Here is a 15306-nt window from a genome sequence, read left to right on the forward strand (position 1 = left end):
TACAAAACATATGGAAATCTCATTTTTCAAATAAAGAGATAAAACATTGGTTATTTGGTCTTGTTTATAGTTTAGGTGTTTATTTTGGGTTTAAAATAGTTGAATTATAGTTGGAAATGAAATAAAACAACAAAAACAATAAAATACATTAGTTAAAAAAAACAAGGAAATACATAAGAAATTATCAAAACAATAGATAACATAAGGAATAATCCTGGTTTTTCAATTTTTAGTGTTGTATTATTATTCCAAATAGTCTAACAAATATATGTAGTGAGAAAGAATGCTTAAATATGAATAATGTCTGATTTATGGGCAAAAATGTGAATTTGATGACCTTATTTGCATAAATTACCATAAATATACGGCCGAGATCATAGTGGGGGGGGGGGGCCTTAGAAGCCCCCCCCCCCCCCCCTGGGCTATGCAGTTTCAAAATAGCCCGGGCTAAATAGGGTTAAAATAAAATTGACCTATAATATGGCAAATCACTTGACCCTCTGATAACTACCAAAATATGTTGATTAGTGATTCTGGTTCTTCTGGAGTACTTCCGGAGTACCTTCTTATGAATTCCAAATCCTCTCCTGACACTCCTGGGGGGCGTTTCACAAAGCCTTTTTTCAATGACAAAAATCAGTGACAAATCTGCTGATAACCAATCAGAAGCAAGGATTTCAGTAGCTTATAACACAAACTGTCATTTGTCGCTGATGACAAGTTTTGTGAAACGTCCCCCTGCTATTACCATGTCTTTATGAAATTGCAGATATTTCAGAATGCACAGAACCCTCTGGTGGAAGTTCAACAATATTCATATATTGTATAATCAAATTGAAAATACAAATTGGTCTTCAGCTGAATGGAACACCAAGTCTTCTTGATATACATAGACAATTAAAAGTTTACATTTACATGTATTACCACCAGGATGATGGTGCTGAGCTTCAGCTTTTCTTTTCTTACAAACATTCTCGAACCATTCTCGATCAGTTCTGCCTTCGTCATCATCTTCAAGCAGAAATACATCCTCTTCCTTTATAGGGAAAGACAATCTGAGCACGTCCATCGTAGGACATTTCCCAAATTCCACAACAACATTAATCTGATCCCTAGCTGTCAAAAGTTGTGTTGTATCTCCAGAGACCTCAAGCACTTGAATCTTGGTGCTAGAACAGCCAGTCGAGCAGCGACACCTTGAATTCGGCTCAGGTTGCAGTGTTCTAGATCAAGCTCTACCAGGTTGTTAGCTACATTCCTGATAAGACTCTCCGCTGCTTCCCAGTTGCGCCCAAAGTCATAGTTATCTCTCAAGAGCAGATGCTGCAGGCCTCGGGTATGATGAGATCCAGAGAGATACTCAATGTCCTCTTTAGAAAGCATACAGCAGGTTGCATCAAGGAGGGACAATGACTGCTCCATGGGGCTAAGTATATCTGCTAATTTCCGGGTTATACGATTTGCAGATAAATTGAGGTATCTGAGGTGGGGAAGACGACGGAGAGTAGACGCTAGCTCCTTGACTGCTGAGTCACCATGTTCATTCGTAAAGTTCAGGGTGTTAAACCTAAGACACAATGTGGTGAGTGCTGGGAACTGTTGAATAAGGTCCAAGATCCTTTTGAGACCCTCATTTCTAAGGCTATTGTAGCTCAAATTAAGCTCTGTTGTTCTCTGTGAAACGTAAAAGAGAAACTGATTTTGTAAATGGGTATACAGTCAAACTTGTCTTAGTGGCCACCTCTCTAAAAAAAGCCACCTGTCTACAATGGCTTCCTTTTGCGTTTCCCTGGGGTGGTCTTAATAAACAGGTTTTACTGTGCATGTATAAGTATAGCTTTAAATGCATGACTGTAAATAGAACAATTAGGTACCGTATTTGCCGGCGATAAGGCCGCAGTGCCGTAGTACAGATTGCCATCTAATGTAGGCGAGGAACTTCAAAGGAACTTCAAAGAAATTGTGTCTTCTAACTGGACAAATTTGTATATATCTATCTTTATTTTGGTAGTGATCATTTTCTGATGTGATATCGTGTTATTTTACTTCATCCCATGACAATTAAGATACGGACGAACCGTTACCACGGTATACCTGGAACTTCTTCATTTAAGTATAAACTTCCGAAAGGAATTACATGTGACAGCATATATTTTGCTCTGGAAGTTATTTTCAAGGCCCACGAATCAGTTCCTGAGGGGCTTGCCACTACAGACTTTTATTTAGGGGAACTAACTCAAATCTACCCCGAATTGAATGTCGAAATTTGCCGCCATTTTGTCCTTGTCAAGGAAACAGAACGTGGTAACCGCTCAAGTGTGTCACTATCAAACAACGAAGACAATCATGACAATAGCTCTATTGTCAGCGTTACGTCGTCTCACCATGGAATTTCAAGAGATGGGCGCTGCTTGATGTGTGACTTAAAATGTAACGTAAAAGAACGAATATGCATGAAATGTAAATGTGTGCATCAGAGAATCGACCAATTATCAAGTGACATGAAAGAAGTGAAGCATGCTATTGAAGCACTTCTTGATGTCCCGCGTCTAAAGGAAAAGTCAATCCCATCAAATCATCGCTCTCCAAACGTCACCACATCATCATCGATACGACCTCCACAATATTCGACATCGACATCGGTCCAACCCCCTCAAATCTCACAACCTTCGCCACCTGGCACTTCTAGCCGTCCTCTTCGTCATCCATCTACTCGGCCTATCCCTTCTCAACCACCACTGCAACCATGGCAACAAACCTATCGCCCTCCATTGGATAGCTTCCCACCAATTCGCTCCACACAGACAGCCTCTCTACAGCCACCGTTGCCATACCAACCAACGCCACCATTTCAGTACATCCAGTCACGTAATCGCACACACCCCAGCCACTCCCACCAGAAGAAAAGGATAGCTTCCCATCAATTCGCTCCACCCAGCCAGTCCCTCTTCAGTCAACGCAACGTACATCGTTTCCATATCAACAGACGCCACCATTTCAATACACCCAGTCACGTGAACGCACACACCCCCAGTCACTCCCACCAAGACAACAATACAACATGCCAATGAACCATCGCTCGACTTATGCTTCAGTAGTCAGTGCACCAACATCACGTAATCTAAGTCGCGCATTTCAAGGATGTGAATTCTGTGGAGAACCGAACCACCGCGCTCATTTCTGCCGACATGGGGCTCCACTCCAGTGCCGCCAGTGTCTGCAGACTGGTCATAAACTAAGATATTGCCCCTACTACTAATATGGTGGCCAAGAAGAGAGCGCCTCTAATAAATGTCATATGTCAAACCAGGATACTAATGTCAATATTATACCAGATATTTCTTCCTTCAAGAAAAAGTCTACGAACCATTTTTCACAACAACTCAATCTTATAAATGGTAAAATCCCTAAACTATCGAAAGGAAGTCTATTTTTGCATTTGAATATCAGAGGTTTGGTAAATAAGATTGATTTAATACGATACCTTTTGTCTAATAATAATATTGATGTTCTTTGTTTTAACGAAACTTTTTGTGATTCTTCTATATCCGATAATGAAATATCGATCGACAATTTAAGAGTTGAACGTAAAGATAGAACACGCCACGGTGGAGGAATAGCTATTTATATATCAGATAAGATTTTTTATACCAGAAGATACGATTTGGAAAGTCTGGATTTAGAAATGATATGTATTCAAATTACTTTACCTTTTCAGAAAAGCATGTATTTTATTAGTATATACAGATCTCCGTCATGTGATGTTTCATTTTTTGAAAAACTTGAAGCAAGGTTGGAATCAATATGTTCTTCAGGTTCTTCAATAGATGAAATACTTGTTTTTGGAGATTTTAACTGTGATTTTAGTAAATTAAAAGATACACGTTTATTTCACAAACTAGATTATTTGACGAGTTCGTACAACTTTATTCAATTAATCGATATTTTTACGCGCGTTACGAAAAACTCCGCTTCCATTATTGATCTCGCTTTTACAACTCGTACTTCAAAAATTGTCGAACATGGATGTATAATGACTTCTCTTAGTGATCATTACATGGTGTATGTTATTCAAAATTTGAATTCAAGACAGAAAAAGTCTCTACCTAAAACTGTTTCCTTTCGCTCTTTAAAAGATTTTGACGATCAGGAATTTTATGATCTTTTAGAATCTGCATCTTTGTCAAATTTATGTGACATTGACGACGTTAATGTTTTCTGGAGAACCTGGAAATTAATTTTTACCTCTATTGTAAATAAAGTTGCACCAATAAAATCATTTCGTGTTAAAGATCAATCGCTTTCGTGGATAACGTCACATATTAGAACACTGATGAAGAAAAGAGATAATATTCATAGAAAATTATTGAAAGTAAAGAAAAAGATTTTATTGCAAAAAGATTCCCATTTAAATACAATGTGTGAAGAATTATGGTCAAAGTACACCAATCTAAGGAATGAGGTCAATATATCTATGTTTAAAAGTAAAACTGAATATTTAAAGAAAGAAATCAAGAAAAATGTAAACGATGTTTCAAAGATGTGGAAATGTTTAAAGTTATTATTACCAACAAAATCCTCATCATTTCCTTCCATTCTTTACGACAATGATATGGTGTTTAATAACGATGACGCTATTGCCAATGCATTTAATGATTATTTTATTCGAATAAATGCTAAGCTCGCGCAAGAGATGAATGTCATACAAGCCGACGAACATGATATTGGGGATGTTTTTAATTGCTATCCTTCCAATTATGTTTTTAACTTTGTTTCCACCAATGAAAGCTATGTTGAAAAATTGATTTCAAACTTGGATTCTAACAAAGCAACAGGGTCTGATGATATTAATATTATCTTCCTAAAAAAGTCTAAAGCTTTTATTGTACCAACCATTACTCAATTGGTTAATTTGTCTTTTTCAACAGGAGTCTTTCCCAATGATTGGAAGTATGCAAAGGTTTTTCCGTTTTTCCGTTATTCAAAAAAGGCGACATTAACAATATTGGTAAATTTCGTCCAATTTCCATCTTACCTGCAATAAGTAAACTTATTGAAAGGACTGTTCATCAGCAATTGTATGATTATTTAATAGAACATAATATCCTCAGTAAGACGCAGTTCGGGTTCCGGCCAGGTCATTCTACAGCCTCGGCTCTTGGGGCTTTAACAGACAGTTGGTTACACTGCATAGATAAAGGCCTCATTGTAGGGGCTCTTTTTATTGATTTAAGACGAGCTTTTGATACGGTTAATCCAGATATTTTGTTAAATAAGTTAAAGAAAATAGGTTTGAGTAAGTTATCATTAGCTTGGTTTGACTCGTATTTAAATAATAGAAAACAATATGTTGCTATAAATGATTCTAAATCAACTGATCGCTGTATTTCTGTTGGAGTTCCACAGGGATCTATTTTGGGCCCGCTCCTATTTTTGATTTATATAGATGATATGTCAGAAGTTTTGAAACATGGAAAAATTGTAATGTATGCCGACGACACGACACTTTTTGTAAGTGGACCCACCTTTTCGGATGTACAAATTAAATTGCAAAGTGATTTTAATGTTATATGTACATGGATAAAATGTAATAAACTCTATTTGAATGTTGATAAAACCAAATTTATGATCATCGGAAGTAAACAAAGATTAAACCATTTTAAAAATGACAGTATTACATTAAAATATGAAGATATATGTGTTGAACAATGTAAGATCTTTAAATGTCTAGGTATTATGATCGATGAAAACATATTATGGTCTGATCATGTAGATTATTTATGTAGAAAAGTGTTTGCCGGACTTGCCATGCTTAGAAGAGTTAAACCATATGTAGATGACATTTCATTGAAATTATTATACACATGTCTCATACAATCACAAAATGATTATTGTTGTGAAATTTGGGGAAACAGGTTTTTAAGTCATATAGATAAGATAACTAAACTAACTAAACAAAAGAGGGCTGCAAGAATGATTTTAAACTGTAATATGTATACCCCATCAAAGGAATTATTTACTCGCATGAATTGGATACCATTTCAAGAGAGGGTTAAATATTTTAGATGTATATTTGTTTTTAAATGTCTTAACGATTTATCTTCAGACTTTCACAAAGATGTTTTTCAAGAAGTATCAACTCAACATAATTTTTACACACGGCAATGTACTCGTCATGACCTGATTATTGATAAATGTCATACTGAATACCTTAAGAATGCAATAAGTTATGATGGTGCTTCTCTATGGAATAAATTACCTTCTAATATTAAGCAGATAAGTAATGTAAAGACCTTCAAATTGGCACTTAAGAAATATTTTTTCCACCTTGCTGTTGAATCAGGATAGGTTTTGAGGAACACCTTTTTTTAATTATTTTTTACTGCTAGTCTGCCTCTATTTTTCTTTAAGCTCTCTCTCTCGCTTCTTTTACTTAATCCTTTACTCTCTTAGCAAGTGATCTATTTATACTAGCATTCATCATAATTGACACTGATTAATATGTTTGATATTGTATATTTATTTTCAATATGTAATACTGTTCTATTAATGTATTCATACCTAATTGTTTGTTTTATCTTTTTAATTGTATATACATGTTTTACAGGGCCTCATGGAAGACCAACTTTTTGTTGAATGAGCTACCCTGGTGTAATATAAATAAATAAATGAAATAAAATAAATAAATAGGCCGCACCCCCGATTTTGACATTTAAAAAAAAAAAAAAAAAAAAAAAAAAAAAAAAAAAAAATCATTTTTTTTTTTTTTTTTTGTTGTTGTTGTTTTTGTTGCCGAAAACCCACGCGGGGAAGGACCTTCATTTAACATCGAGGTGCAGTTAAAGGCGCTGATTTGTGCTTGTAAACTTGTCACAAATAATAGTAACAATGTCGTTTTTAGAAGAATGTGTAAGATCATTAATGTGAATTAAAAACAATAGAGTACTAGGTCCTAGGATAGAACCTTGTGGTACACCATTTGTTATATACAAAAAATTGAGGAATTATTATTATAAACTACATATTGAGATCTATTAGAAAGATTACTTTCAAACCAAGATGACAGACAAATTTTAGTGTTGTTGTAGTTTCCGAGTGGTGAGTCAACACACTGATTACTGAGCTGGGAGACATTGCCAGGCATAGCGCCATAAATCGTAACTAAAAAAAAAAAAAAAAAAAAAAAAAAAAAAATTTTACTCTTTCGCCGCATAGGCCGCACCCCGACTTTTTGATATTTTCTCTTCCAAAAATACTGCGGCCTATACGTCGGCAAATACGGTATACAAAACTTAGACCCAAATTTAGATCTCATAAGACGCCCTGAACAATACCAACTTAGGATTGGACCCATGACTTTTCATATGCAGTCAAGAGCCTCACTCGGTGTGTTACAAATATATTGAATATTCATATTAAAAATACATTAAAAATAGGTTAATGTTGTGCACATGCACGTTAGCTGTGAGTTGGTGAATGGAAGAGCAATTAAAGCACCAAGTTTGGATAAAACTTGGCTTATTTTCCCTGATGTTTAATACTTTTTAAATTTTCTTGTGTTAGTGAGGTGCTGGAGATGATCCTTAACTATTGTAGAAACATATATTTGTATAAAGTACACCGCAGTGCTCAGTTGCTCACAATAGTTGCTTTTCACAAAAAGGCAACACACTGGAATGACCGGATGCATTTTATTTGGTCAAACAAACAAAAAGGCACATGGGACCAGTAGATATGAGGTTACCAAACAATAAGAAAAAAGCTGCAGATAAAGGTGTTGAAAAGGTATGAAATTTAACACCAACAGCATACTAAGACACTCATGTCGGGTTATCTAAAGTTGAAACAAATTGTACATAGTTCCAGGTATAATACAAATGCACAAATCAGTATCCATGTGTGCTGTAATTCATTCATGATGAAAACTGGAATCATGAAAGGCAGAAATTTCATACCTGGTCTGTTCAGCTTTCTTGGCTGATGAATAATTCCAAGTTTGTATCAATATCTATGCAGAGTCTATCTCTTCCTAAATTGCCATTATGTAACAGCTCACCTCTTTTTCAATCAAATCCAAGACCCTCTCCACAAGATCTGTACCACACAGGTCTATCCTGAGCCGTTTGCTGCGGACGTGTATATTGGCAGATTGGAGCTGCTTACTTTTCTTGAAGAAGGCTTTGATCTCTTGTCCAGTAACCCTTGAATTCATCAGGATCCTCAGTTCTCGGTGCTCTGGCAGAAAAAGATTTTCAGTGCACCTTTTAGGTATATTCAAACAGACGTGGTCCATATATAACAAATGAAACACTCCACAACAGGGTCCTAGCAAACAATAAACATGTCCAACACTGCAAAAATATTTCTTTTCTTTCTGGAGCTCAGTTAGGACTTGGTGTTGTGAAGGTGCACTTTACACAGTAATAAAAATCTTTAATTTTTCCTCTTTTATTTTGTACCAGAGCTCTTTTCCAGTTTACCAGAGCTATTTTTTGAGCTTTCAAGAGCTTAATTGCTCATGCTCTCTCTTTTTCCCTGCTGATATACAACATGGTTATATGGGGATTTAAATACATGCATTACCTTCAGAACGCCGGACCTCAACAACTCCCCAGCAATAGCTTACTGTTGCTAACAGGTCACTACCGTTAATCAAGCTACACAATGTATGAATGTATGCATGGGAGTGTGGGAATACATGCACCACATAGTACACACTGGTCAATATTTCAACCTTTTAAAATCACCCGTTTTTTTTCTTAAATATTCATGTCAGTTGAAATTTGTGACACCAATTATCCAATGATGACTGATACTATTTATACTCTACAGGCAGATCAATAAATGAGACATTTCAGAATAAATTCAGAAGACATTTCACAAGAAAACAATATGGAGAAATGGATCACCTTTAGATGCTACACTCCTGTGTTTCTTCACAATGTCTTTTGTCGCAGCTTGTCTACCTTTCAGTAGAGTATTCAAAAACAAGTTGTTTGTTCTGTCACCTAAAGAGAGACGAGAGAAAGGGTGAGAAAGGGAGGGTGAAAGAGAGAGAAAGAGAGAGGGATGGCGAGAGAGAAAGAGAGAGAGAGAGAGAGAGAGAGAACATGAAAGATATATGGGGGAGAATGAATGTAGAGAGACCGGGAGATAGAGAGATAATTAATGATGTGTATGAAGATAAAATGCAAAGAAAATTTGTGCTATTTGTATGCATGAATGTACTCCAATGTAAGAAAATTGAATTACAAATATCCTTGTGTTGTTTGTGACATATGCAAACCTAATTCATAATTTGCTAAATGAGAGAGAATACATCAAACATTTTCATCATTGCCACGACTCTCCTTAAAACAAATATAAAAGGAAAGTTAATATTCTGCCGATGGGATGGATATCCAAGCTTTGCACCCACCAACAGATTCTGCTTCAACTTTTGCAACTATCAAAGTTTTTATTAAATGCAATTTAGAGTTGCAATAGACTTTTAAAAATTCCATTTATAACCGCTTTTATCATGACCCATACGAGCAAAACTGTTATTTAATTAATGCTTACTGAGGTTGAGTGAGGTGATGTCAATGTCTTGAATTCTGCTCTCTTTCTGCTCTGATATAGCAATAGCTGCAGCTAGAGCAGGATGGTCATGCTGTTCATTAGGCCCTCGGATGCTGGGTAAACTGATTGAAATAAGAAAAAAAAAAACTGTACAGTACTACAGTTAACATAACAATCTCTTGAACAGATTTGATTAAAGTACAGACACGTGGTCATCTTCTACATGTAGATTATCTGTTAATTAATGGAGTTTGGGTTTATCATCTATCATCATCATTTATTAAAGTCAGCATTTTCCCTCCTACGAGGGGTTACTGACTTTCACCCAATGACCCATCATGACACTCCCTCCTTCCACTACTTGTCTCGACTATCAAGCATCCTCTTCATTTAGACCAACCATACTACTTTCTTTCTTCACTGTATCTTTCCATTTCTTATTTTATCTCTTTGAAATATAATATTTTCAATCACAAACCTTTTCTCATGTTATATATTATATATATATAATATATATATATATATATATATAATGGTTTATTTATTTAAAAATCACATTGCAGCCCAAAGGCTGAATTGCACGATTTTTTTTACAAATCTTTGACATAAAAACAGATTATAATGAACATTGTAAAAAGCATTACACAAAATAATAACTGCATACATGTACAAAATTAGTAACGCAATAATATACAACTAATATTCTTTTACATTTTAAACCGACATAGCTAGGATTATCAGATGGTATAAAGGCACATAGATTAATAGATGATCAGATTGAGAGAGGGAGAGAGAGAATCAAGAAGGGAGAGAAAAAAGGTGGGAGTCAGAGAGGAAGAATTAGTGTTGGAAGAAAAAATACCATAAGGTAAAAACTAAGAATCAGGAGTAACGAAAGCCAGAAATAAGGCTTTAGGTATGTGTTTTTGAATGCTTCATCGTCAGATGAGAGAGCAAACCAGGTACAACGAATACATGATATATTGATATGTGAATATTGTTAAATTAAAATACAATTCATCATTTAAAAAGGTTGTATGCCTAAAATAATACTTAAAAGTGAAATTAGATAAATTATACTTGTACACTATACAGAGTCCACAAATAGATACAACTAGGCTATTATTTACATTTAAAACATCATATATATACATGTAGAATGTAGGATGCGATAGGCAATACAACAGCAAAGGCAGATGTGTATATCATATGTATATGAAGTGGGAGAGCGAGAGAGAGAGAGAGAGGGGAGGAATAAGATAGAAAAGGTAGTATGTGAGAGAAGGAATAACAGAAGGAGAGAAAGAGTAATATAGTAAAAGAGAGAAAATGGAAGGAGGTGAAAGAAAAAGTCAAGATTCATCAATATCCAAATCTAAGGTATGTGTAAACCGAACATCATCCCTAATAACTATATGCATCGATAACAATGCTCACTAATATCCACAATCTTGATATCATCAATGAATTTTAGCAAAACAAATTCATCCAAGGCAACCATATGCTTATTACATGTAGACTTTTCATGAGGTATTGTTTAGAATGTCAATCAAGAAAGGGATAGGGCTTATTCTGTACTTTTCTGTCCTACAGCGCATTTGTTGGTAGTGGGTTTTATTTCTAAGTGATCCAGACATAAAGTACATGAAGCAGGAGAAAATGTGCAATGAAATAAGCAACTTTCTTTTGAAACCCCAAATTTGGAGCAGAATGTAATCAGAAATGCTCTTGATAGAAATTATTCAGCAGACAAACAAAGTAGGCCTATAAAGTGAATTGAATCCTCTTTACACCGATTTCAGTCGCTCTCTATTCATTGAGTCCTTTGATTTGGGGCCATAGAGCTACCGTATCTCCATCCACTTGAATGCGAATGTTAGTTATTGTGGCCCGTTAAAAGTGACTAGAACTGGAACGGCATACTCCCCAGGAAGTGGAAAATGTGCTCTGATATCTAGCATAATAACCCGGTGGGGTCACTCCCCTGCAAAGAGTGACACGTATGACCGTTACCACCAATGCATATAACCCCCTTTTGCGGTCAATTTCAAGGACATTTTGTGAAATTTATTCCCATTTTTTACGTCAAAACAAGGACAAAATCGTACTTTGGAATACCCCTATTTATAAGATTGTAAGGACACTTTCGCAAATTTACCCCTATTTTACCATTTTTCATGGACAAGACTCGGCCCGAGAGTTTTTCTTCCCGGTTTTCTCTTTTCCCTTTTCCTGACCCCTATTTATCAATTTCGGGGACACCTGTGCCCCCCTATTTTCTTTATTTCGAGGAATATTTAATTGTCCGCGGACATTGTTTGAAATTGACCCCTTTTCCCGCGATTTTGGTAACGGTCATGCGGTCCGGAAGTCACATTGAGTGACCCCACCGGCATAATAAACTTAAACTTATTATCATCCTTAACTGCCAAGTGGTGTGGGGGGATCATGTTTATTCATGCAATATTTAAAGTACATATCATCCACTTACTTTGAAAAGTGTTGAAGGGTTGAAAAGTTGAGTGAAGCAAATGGCCAGGCCCCAACAATAGCTTTGGTAGAAACAGCCAGACCCCTTTCTAAACTCGCTGCCAATAAAACAGGATACAGATGATGTGGAATGACCTTGAGAGAATACAAGGTCAGGTTCAAGTTCCCAGTCACTTTCAGGGCAGCAGCATCAACAAGCGAAAGAAGATCATGTGCCCTTCCTGAAAAGCTCTCCACTTTCAGCATGGACTGATTTTCACCAAGTGAGCGAGCTTTGAATAGATGACATGCCATGTTCCTAAAAATGTGCAAAATAATGATAATAATAATAAATATAAAGACGGGAGTTGCTGCTACCTTGAGTTTGAGTTTGAGTTTATTGATTTCACATTTCACATGCAGAAATAATACAGATAACAAAATATACAAATATTGTTTGACAACTAATATCATTTAAAGGAAACCCAGATAAAAGTACAAACTGTGAAATGTGCAGGAACCTATAGAAAAGCAGAGCTTGTAAAGAATAGGTTCCTGGGCGACTTGAAAAATAACAGGGACAGAAAATGTTTACAGTAGAGAGAGGTACACAATTAAAATTAAGACGGTAGTAGTTTGACAAATAGTTGTTTGCGAGTTCAATACAATACAATACAGAAAAAAGAAAGAAAAAGAAATACATTAAACCGAAGAGTAGTAACGAGCCAATAAATAGCAGAGTACAATGTATGCACCACACATGTTTGCACCACCTGAACGTTTGGCGTTCAACAATAAGGGATAGAGCAACGTCGATCTGACGTTGCTCAGTGGCTGACAGGCTCACGATCAATTGGGCAAAAAAGAATTTCCATTTTCGGTTTAATAAAATTTGGTGTGGACTTCAAAAGATTATTATTATATAGACTAGACTAGACTATACAAATATACACTGTCTTGAGAAGTTCTGGTTAAAGCTATGTGCAAGCCGTGACTCCAATAGTACTATTTGCCGAGGGCACAGATTCAAAGCAAATGGTGATGATGATGATAGATGATGAACTTATTAAATTAAGATTTGAAGAAAAAAAGAAAAATAATCTAAACCCTGGCTGTATTCCTGCAGGTGTTGTGTGGTTGTCAACTTAACCATCCTCTCGTGGAAGATGCACTCTCCCTGGTATGGGTGCCGTTTCCAACAAGACCGTGGCAGGTCATTAATTGCCACTGATTTGTTCCACTTGGATGGTAAGGATAGAGTACTTACTAATTGCAGATGTAGACTATATTCCAAGTAGATCTACGGCCAATTGTCAGCAAAATCCAAGGACGAGCAATTACTAATTAGCAACAAGTGCCTGTGCGGCCAGAAGAATAACAGCCCTTAAATTTCAATATTTTTAGGGCTCTGTAGGGCACATTCCTATATTACAGCACAAATAGGAAGAATTGGAAAGGGCACAAAAAATCTCCAAAAAGAGTCCAAGGCCAATGAGAGGGGCATTGAGGCCACTCAGTCTCAAAGGGGCATCCACGGCCATGGTCTTGGTGGCCTTGGATTAATTTAAGCCCTGGAATAATTCTTCACAGGAGTGGATGTAGACCGAATTTTTCTGTCTCTTTCGTTCGTTAGCCTCTGATTTGGGTACGGTCGGCTCTCTCTTGACTTTGGTCTAGCAGTCTAGAGTGGATGTTAGATCTAAACTTGTTAGATCTAGACCTATATGCATAGACTAGATCTAGACCTACTACACCTAGGTCTAGATCTACATGTACATGACATGATGTAGTATGTACGTGATAAAATGTGTAGACTAGATAATAATGATTGGATAAACTCTTTAAATTACCAAGCTTCTTGTCTCTAGCTCTCTGGTGGAAATGACTTGTGGTCTGATGAATTTATTCGTCAAGGCCATAAGGCCCGGAGCTCATATCTCCTAAAACTTTATGCAGCATTAGGCTACTACTTGAGAGGGTCTCACGTACGTCCGGGCACCATGCACTGCACCACTGCACTGCACTCCCGATCCCCTCTAGCTTGCGCTTACCACCAGTGCACACACAAGACGCTCGCGGTGGCCCGCCGCGCAAAAACATGTACGGTACGCGTATATTGTACCGTACGTTTCGTTTTCGAGTTCATTCCAGTTATTAGTCAAACTTACAACTTACCACACTGATTAGTACTAAAGTTAGATCTTGTAGCTTTCATGTACCGGTACAATACGAGAGGCGAAAGACGCGGTGCAAAAGGAACTCTTAGGCCTACCCTATTTGCAAGTTGAAGAAGAAGAAGAACTATCTCTACGATCTACTGGCCTCATCTTTGATCATGTTTACGAAATTTCACGATAGGGCTTGGTTCCTGTGTCTGGTGATATGGCTTGGACCAGGCGATGGGGATGGGCATACCGCAGCCAACGTAACGGGGCTGGAGTCGGGGGAACATGCATCTGGTAGAACGGGAAGACATGAGGAATCCGTTGGCTGGTCGTCCTTTGAGCAAGCAAAAGATAAAGTAGCCATGCTGGTTGAATATCGTGAACATGTTCGGGACGGTATTTTGCAAGGTTAGTGAGAGACTGGATCACGACATTACTCATATTCATAACATATTTACTATTTAGACTCAGAATTGATCTAGAGGGTAGAGAGTAGAGTAGAGTAGACTCGAGCCGAAAGCCAAAGCCAAAGAGCTGAAGAGGTTGAAAATGAATTCTCACAGAATCAAAAAAAAAATTACACTGAATGTTCAAAAATATGTAGGGCCTAATAGGAGTGGATAAGGAAGAAGGTAAGAAATTCACCAACTGAAATAAGAAGACAAATTCAAACTGTTACGCTACGAATATAGGTCTAAATGTAAATGCCAAACAATTTTGGTAGAAAATGTATACTGGCCGAGTAATGAGCATAGAGAAGGAAATCGACGCTTGTTCAGAAGCCTATCCAAAATTTGACCCGTAACTCCGGCGTGGAGATACCATACTAAAACATACCCAAAATGAAGTAAATATTCATTACCGGTAAATGTCCAAATAAAGATCATGAGTTAAAAGTCGTTATGTTTATTACCTGTTTCGTGTCAATTTTCTTGTTATTTTTGGAGTATTTTTCAGATAAATGTTGATATTGTGGCGTTGGCGATCGAGAGGACACCAATCACATCATTTTATGGTGATATTTTCAGGCACCAATGAGCCCGATGAGGTGACAGCATTTTGTTTCTGTTGATAAATTCTCAATAACATGCAATTCCCAAAATTCACAAAA

General features: G+C 36.7%; 1 protein-coding gene across 2 annotated transcripts; it reads right to left on the reverse strand.

Moving 5' to 3' along the window:
* Nucleotides 1-400: 400 nt before the first annotated feature.
* LOC105445134 (leucine-rich repeat-containing protein 14B-like) lies at nucleotides 401-14315 on the reverse strand. Of its 2 annotated transcripts, none has more exons than XM_030984014.1 (6): nucleotides 14206-14315; nucleotides 12053-12349; nucleotides 9562-9683; nucleotides 8910-9008; nucleotides 8057-8235; nucleotides 401-1674 (listed from the first exon to the last, which is right to left on the reverse strand). In XM_030984014.1, the coding sequence occupies exons 2-6, from the start codon at nucleotides 12343-12345 to the stop codon at nucleotides 1120-1122; spliced, it is 1248 nt and encodes a 415-aa protein (XP_030839874.1). In that variant the 5' UTR covers nucleotides 12346-12349; nucleotides 14206-14315; the 3' UTR covers nucleotides 401-1119. The 2 variants fall into 2 exon arrangements, with proteins under 2 accessions (XP_030839874.1, XP_030839873.1); XM_030984013.1 differs by lacking the exon at nucleotides 14206-14315 and adding an exon at nucleotides 13881-14041.
* Nucleotides 14316-15306: the final 991 nt, after the last annotated feature.

This window comes from Strongylocentrotus purpuratus, unplaced genomic scaffold (assembly GCF_000002235.5).
Source record: "Strongylocentrotus purpuratus isolate Spur 01 unplaced genomic scaffold, Spur_5.0 spur5_scaffold_14, whole genome shotgun sequence".
NCBI classification, from domain to species: domain Eukaryota; kingdom Metazoa; phylum Echinodermata; class Echinoidea; order Camarodonta; family Strongylocentrotidae; genus Strongylocentrotus; species Strongylocentrotus purpuratus.